Genomic DNA, 5,934 nt, shown 5'->3' on the forward strand with positions numbered 1-5,934 from the left:
TCCCTCCCTCCCCTCACTCACCCCAGTCGCTGCGTCCCGGACGCCGCCGCGCGCCCCGCTTCCCACTACCGGGACACGCCCCCTACCTGCCATTGGCCCTGCCACACCCCCCCGCCGTTCCTATTGGTCTTCCCCCCACCGGCCGTCACGCCTCCCCGCCACGCCCATCGGCTGCGGCTCAGGCGGCGCTTCCCCAGCCGCCCCGCAGGGCAGGGTCGTCTCCAGGGGACGGGACTGTCGCTAAGGGGCGTGGCTAAAGGCTGGGGCAGCCAATAGGAGGCGGGCGCGCACAGCAGCGGGGCTCCACATGGGGCGGTGGTGGGCGCTGCGCCGAGCAGAGGAGCGGGGCGGGGGGAGCACTCGCCCGGTCCCCCCTCCGTTCCCGGGCGATGCGGTTGCCATGGCAACATGTCATTTCCCTGACAATTTTTGGCGGCTCAGACCTGAATCTGCGAGCCCGGCCCGAGCTGGGGGCCCCGGCGCGGCGGCTGGACAGGGCTGGCTTGTCCCATCCCATCCCACCCCATCCCACCCCATCTCATCCTGTCGAGACAACCCTGAGGCTCTGGACAGCCTGGCCCAGCTGAGCTCCCAGGCTCTGTCTGTCCCCATTGGAGCCCGCGTGTCCCTTCACGGGTGGGATGGAGCACGGGGAATGGGCCATGTCTCCCCAAGGGGACGGTCACGCACTGGACAAGGATGGAGGGAGCCGGCTGTCAGGGGCGTTGAGGGTGGGAAAGGCAGCTGGGACGCGTCCCTGCCAGGAAAATGCTGCCGGTTCCCTTCCAAAGAGCACGTCCACCCGCCTGGGAACGCTACGGGGGGAGGCAGCAGCCCCCCACTATGTGGGGCAAAAGCTGCCCCCCATGGGGGAGCAGGGTCAGGGCTTGCTCAGCTCCGGTGAGCAGGCAGTGCCGGCAGGGACACGGGGACAGGGGACACAGAACACCCCAGGGGCTAAGATGACCCACCCCTTGGCTCATCCCACGGCCCCCCGGCTCATCTCACGGCCCCCCGGCAGCCCCGGATTCGGCCGCAGACTCCATATGCCAGAGCACTTAAAAGAGTGGGGCTTCATTCCCAGGGAGCTGCTGTGTCCTCGCCGCCGGCACGCGTGACACCACACATGGCTCAGCCCCCAGGGGAGGGACACGCTCCGGCTCCCCCCTCCGCGGAGACAAACAACACACCCACACGCTGGAAGAAAACAATCATTTTTTACCCTAAAAAGGCCGCAGGTGACCCCGGTACAGTGACAGTCATGCCCAGAGCCACCCTCGAGCATCTCTCCACCACTGGGGGACGTCCCCGGGGGAGATGAGTGGAGGAGCAGGGGGTATCTCTGGGTACCCCCACCCCGTGGCTGGGCTGCCCACAGGCTTGGTGGGTGGCAGTGCCAGGCTGAGAGCCGGGGCTGCTGCCCAGCCGCACCGTGAGCTGCCCTGTGTGCCGAGGCACGGATTTTCTTGGAGATTACAAAAACAAACAGCTTTGAGTAAGGGATTAAATCCCAGCCTCCGCCAGCGCACGCCTCCCCGGCCCCGGCAGCCGAGCGGCGTCCCCACGCTGCCCACCGCCCTCCGACGCTGGACCAGCTGGGAAGTAAAGACCCCCAGGCTGGGGCAGGCGGGACCCCCACAGCGACTCAGCCTTGCAGGGAGGTCTCCAAGCCATAACCCGGCTTTTTAATTACTAATGGGCAACGAAGAACCGCTGCTGTCGGTAGGCGCTGGCTGGAGGGCTGAGCAGAGCCCCTGCCGTAGTGATGCTGTTGCCGCGCTGCCCACCAGTGGGCACGGGGTGGGGGGTCCCAGAGGTGGGCACAGGGTCCCTGCTTCTGCATCTGCTTTTTCCACCTCTGGCTTTTGTCTTTGAGTCTCCACTCTGGGAACCGGGGCAACTGGGAGGCAGCAGGATGGCTCTTCCAGCTCAGGAGGAGCTCCCACGGGTGTGAGCGGTGGGGCAGGTGAAACGGGTTGGGGGGCAGCCCCCTGCCGGGTGGGCGAGGGTCCGCTCACCGCTGCTTGCACTGGGCTTCCTGCAGGCGCCGGCTGAGGTCGTCTATCCGCACGTTCTTGAGGTGCAGCAGCTGCTCCAGCCTCCCCACCTTCAGCTGCAGGATCTGAGCAGAGACCCCAATACCCCTTCAGTTTGGTTTTGGGGAGGGGGGCAGGAGGCACATCCATCAGCCCCACATAGGCCAGCAGCAAGGACGGGGAGCACAGGAGGGACGGGGAGACTCGGGGCCAGGCTGACGTGGCTGCTGGAGTCACTGAGCTGCATCAGCCATCTTTAACCACAGGGGAAACTGAGGCAGGTGAGCACCAGTACCAGATTTGGGGTCCCTATTCCGGTTCCCACAACCCGCATCAAGAAAACACTCCCCCCAAAACATGGCTCTGGAGTCCCAGCTCCCCACCAGGACCAGGACCTGGTGGTAACTCTTTACATCCGAGACACCCCATAGCATTCCTTCCCCTCTTTCAAAATTTTGTGTCTTAGGTGATGTTTTCCAGCAGCAAAGCCCCAGTTTTAGGCAAGACAGAGCCATTGTCCTGGCTTGGTGCTGGCTGAAGCTCTGTTTCAAAAATCCCCCACTGCCTCAGGTTAAACAAGGGATGCCCAGAGCCCTGGGATGGTCCAGGGGCGACAGCAAGCTGTATGCAAGGGTCTAAGCAGCTGCGACGCTCATTCTGCATCACCCTCGTTACTGCGGGCTGGAAGGACCGACCAGAAAGGAAACATTTGGGAATCCCGGATTGATGTGATTGATGTGACTGACGTGGGTGTGTGACACTGAGATTGAGGGCATGGCCAGGCGGGAAGGATTGAAAGAGAAAGCTGTTCGCCCCAGGGGCAGATCTGCAGGCAGAGGCTTTACAAGGGCTTTTACCGGATAAATGTCAGCAAAACACCTTCTGCTGCACAAGAAGACAAGCGCTCTGGGGACTGAACCACGTCTCCCAGCCACGCTGAGCTATCGCTGCCTGTCTAGCCTGCTTTGACCAGACCTTTGTCCTTTAAGCCCAGCACAGCACTCAGGAGCCCAGCAACTGCTCTGGAGCAGCCAGAGGAGCACCCAAGTCAGATGCTGGCCAGCTAGCCCATGGCAAAGCCACTGCCAGGCTGGCCCATGCCCAAGGGTGTCACCAGAGCTGGGAACATCCCAGGAGGGGAGCAGCCCAGGAGGTTGACAGCACGGAGCAAACACCTCTTTGGGCTGTCATGTGCACCACCATTGCAGGACGGTTGGGGAGGCAAAGGGAGTCTGTCCCTCGGTGCTGCCACGGGGACAGCACTTGGCCAAGGTGGGCTCACCTGGATGGTCTCCTGTGCCAGAAGCAGGGCCTGCTCCCTCTCTGCCAGCTGCAGGTGGACAGAGGCATCCCCTGGCGGAGCCTGGGCACAGCCGTGTTGGCTCTTCGTCACCCTGGACCAGGAAAGGAAATGCCAGGACAATAACTGACCCCTGCTGCAGTGCTGCTGAGAGCCCACGGAGCCATACAGGCCATGGGGCTCATGCACATGCCCAGCTCCTCCAAGTCCTGTCCTACACACCACTGCCCCTCTTGTACAGGGCTCCCCTGAACCCCGTGAGGACCCAGAGAGCCCCATTCCTCGAGAAGCCCCCAGGAGAGGCATGTCACCAGCACCCAGGACATGCCTTCATTGTCCTTCCACAGCACCATCAGTCCTTACCCGGCAGCCCTGGGAGACTCCTGGGCATAGCCTCCTCCTACGCTGCTCTTTGCCTTTGAGTAGCCTGCAAAACACAGCAGTTAGCACATAATCTGTCCAAACAGCTCTGCCCACCCCACCCGTTCCCCCCCAGGAACACCCCCTTCCAGCAGTGTCTCCTATCCTCCCGGGGCTGGCTCATTATTTGGACACCCCAGCACAAGACAGGGCTGTGTATGCCCCCCTCTCCAGGGACCAGAAAGGTCATGGTTTGGGGTTTGGACCCAGGGAGCCCATAGCACAGTCAGGATGGGACCCTTCTTCATGGAGGGCCACGCACTGGCCCTACCTGTCTCCAGGTAGCTGACCTCTTCCAGCGCTGCCCGTACACCCCGCTCCTGCACAAAGAGGAAGGAAAACCCCCATCATGTCTGGCCACGAGCCATGGGACTCTTTGTGGATGAGCCCACAAACAGCTCCTGTGCAGGGAGGGGGCCTGGCCAGGATCCAGTGTCAGAAAAAAAGGGGACAGTGTACCCCAGCCTATCCGGCTGCTCATGTCACCACTCTCTGATCAATGCTGGGGCTTGAGGCTCTGGGGAGCACCAGGGTGGGGGGTTTGCTCCCACAGCAGTGGGAGAGGCCAATTCAAAGCAGAGGGCTCCCAAGGTGGCTTTGGTGCTGGCTGCTTGGGCGTTACAGCCTGAAGGCAAGGCTGGGATTCATCTGCCTGAATTCCTGCCTGCTTCACAGCCACAGCCCTTCCCGTAGCAAATTCCTCCTCTGACCTGAGCACCAGAGTCACAGGCAGAGATACCCACAGGCAGAGATACCCCAGCCCCACAGCTTCATTATCCTCTCGCATGGTGGGGACCGGGACAGCCACGGGCTGAGGGTTTGCTCGGGGCTTGCAGGAGAGGAGGCAGCTGCTGCTGCCAGCCCCGTCCTGGAGCTGTGTGCTCAGCACACACTGCCAAGCCCCACGCAACCCCAGACACCCTCCCTGCTCCTCGTCAGGGGCCTCATACGAGCAGGGAGCAGTGAGGAGGGCCAGCTGATGGGCAGCAGGGAAGGAATGTGGTGGAGACCACTTCCCCTCTTTTCCCTGGCTCACAGCGTCTCCTCCCGGGCTGCCTGGGCCAAGTCAAGACTATGGATCAAGCAGGGCCACAGCACTTCCCACAACAGCACACGGCTGCCATCTGTGGCTGCTGAGCAAGGCCAGCCCTGCCACCTGCATTACTTCCCAGTGTGGTGCTCCTCTGCCCATGTGGAGGGCTCTCTGCCACCAAGTACCCCAAGGAGACGGCAGCAGGATCCTCATGATGGGGAGACAGAGGCGCTCAGGGGGATAGTGATGCCCACAAGGACGCCTGGAGCACAGCCTGGCCCTTCTCTGATTATACTGACCTCTCTGTGGGGTGGCTACTCACCCTCACTGCCCTGCAGCCCCTTAGCCACAGTATCTACAACCAGGATGTGGCACACCAAGTGTCCCCCTTCCCCCAAGCCCGTCTGACCTGGCATGGGCCAGGCACCACCTTGTTCTGCTTCTGCTTCTCATCGATCTTCTGTCGCAGCAGGAGCAGCACCTGCTCCACTATGCCTGGTTGGCACTGCACAACCTGCTGGATCACGTCTTCTGGGACGGAGAAGTTCAGCTTACTCAGCACTTTCCTAAAAGAGTAGGCAAATGAGCACCCAGGAAGGCAGGGAGGCAGCCTCAGCCAGGTCCCAGCTGTCCTGGTCTCCAGCCAGGACAAGTGGGGACACTCTGCAGGGCAACACAGTGCTCCCAGTATGGGGGAGCAGGGGTGCTACCCGACCCAGTACCTGTTGAGATGGCCCCAGTTGGCGAGTTTCTGCGGCGTTGAGCTGGCAGGCACGTAGCTGTGCAGCTGCACCATGGCAGGGAAGAAAAACTTGACCACCTCCGCCGCCAGCACTGGGGAGGAGAGGAGGAGAGGGGCTGGGGGCGGCGGGCACACCGGGACCTCCACCCCTGGCCCACAAGGCCTGGCAGCCACGCTGGCCTAGCCCCATCCCTAGGCCCGTCCCCCACCCCCAGTCCCGTCCTTTCGGGCCTTTTCATCCCACCCCCGTCGCTGAAGTCTCGGGCGATGTTCCTGCGTGGCCGGGAGAGCGGCACGGCATCCAGCCAGCGGTAGAGGGCCCGCAGCTCGCCCTCCGCCCCGCCGCCCGCCATGCGGCGTCCCGTCCGCCCGGGCCGCGCCGCGTCCCGCCGCCATGGCAACG

General features: G+C 63.0%; 2 protein-coding genes across 3 annotated transcripts in view; both read right to left on the reverse strand.

Annotated features, from left to right (window-relative positions):
- LOC106884582 (chromosome unknown open reading frame, human C20orf27) overlaps positions 1 to 77 on the reverse strand; it is a 13,531-nt gene extending 13,454 nt beyond the window's left edge. Inside the window, exon 1 of the mRNA XM_014936067.1 lies at positions 22 to 77. The gene's annotated coding sequence lies outside the window, so the exon portion shown is untranslated. The remainder of the gene's footprint in view (positions 1 to 21) is intronic.
- A 1,152-nt stretch (positions 78 to 1,229) lies between these two features.
- On the reverse strand, positions 1,230 to 5,894 carry SPEF1 (sperm flagellar 1). Of its 2 annotated transcripts, none has more exons than XM_014966750.1 (7): positions 5,776 to 5,894; positions 5,512 to 5,623; positions 5,220 to 5,355; positions 4,028 to 4,076; positions 3,700 to 3,763; positions 3,319 to 3,430; positions 1,230 to 2,122 (listed from the first exon to the last, which is right to left on the reverse strand). In XM_014966750.1, the coding sequence occupies exons 1-7, from the start codon at positions 5,882 to 5,884 to the stop codon at positions 2,015 to 2,017; spliced, it is 690 nt and encodes a 229-aa protein (XP_014822236.1). In that variant the 5' UTR covers positions 5,885 to 5,894; the 3' UTR covers positions 1,230 to 2,014. The 2 variants fall into 2 exon arrangements, with proteins under 2 accessions (XP_014822236.1, XP_014822235.1); XM_014966749.1 differs by having other exon boundaries at positions 5,199 to 5,355.
- Positions 5,895 to 5,934: the final 40 nt, after the last annotated feature.

This window comes from Calidris pugnax, unplaced genomic scaffold (assembly GCF_001431845.1).
Source record: "Calidris pugnax isolate Ruff unplaced genomic scaffold, ASM143184v1 scaffold14, whole genome shotgun sequence".
In the NCBI taxonomy this organism is placed as follows: domain Eukaryota; kingdom Metazoa; phylum Chordata; class Aves; order Charadriiformes; family Scolopacidae; genus Calidris; species Calidris pugnax.

What these genes read in the sequence shown, in the direction of transcription:
- SPEF1 (XM_014966749.1), bottom strand. Translation starts at nt 5,884, where the DNA reads ATGGCGGGCGGCGGGGCGGAGGGCGAGCTGCGGGCCCTCTACCGCTGG. An exon ending in AACTGGGGCCATCTCAACAG is followed by an intron (nt 5,356 to 5,511) that starts GTACTGGGTCGG and finishes CTACTCTTTTAG; the next exon opens with GAAAGTGCTGAGTAAGCTGA. An exon ending in GAGTCTCCCAGGGCTGCCGG is followed by an intron (nt 3,431 to 3,699) that starts GTAAGGACTGAT and finishes TTCCTGGTCCAG; the next exon opens with GGTGACGAAGAGCCAACACG.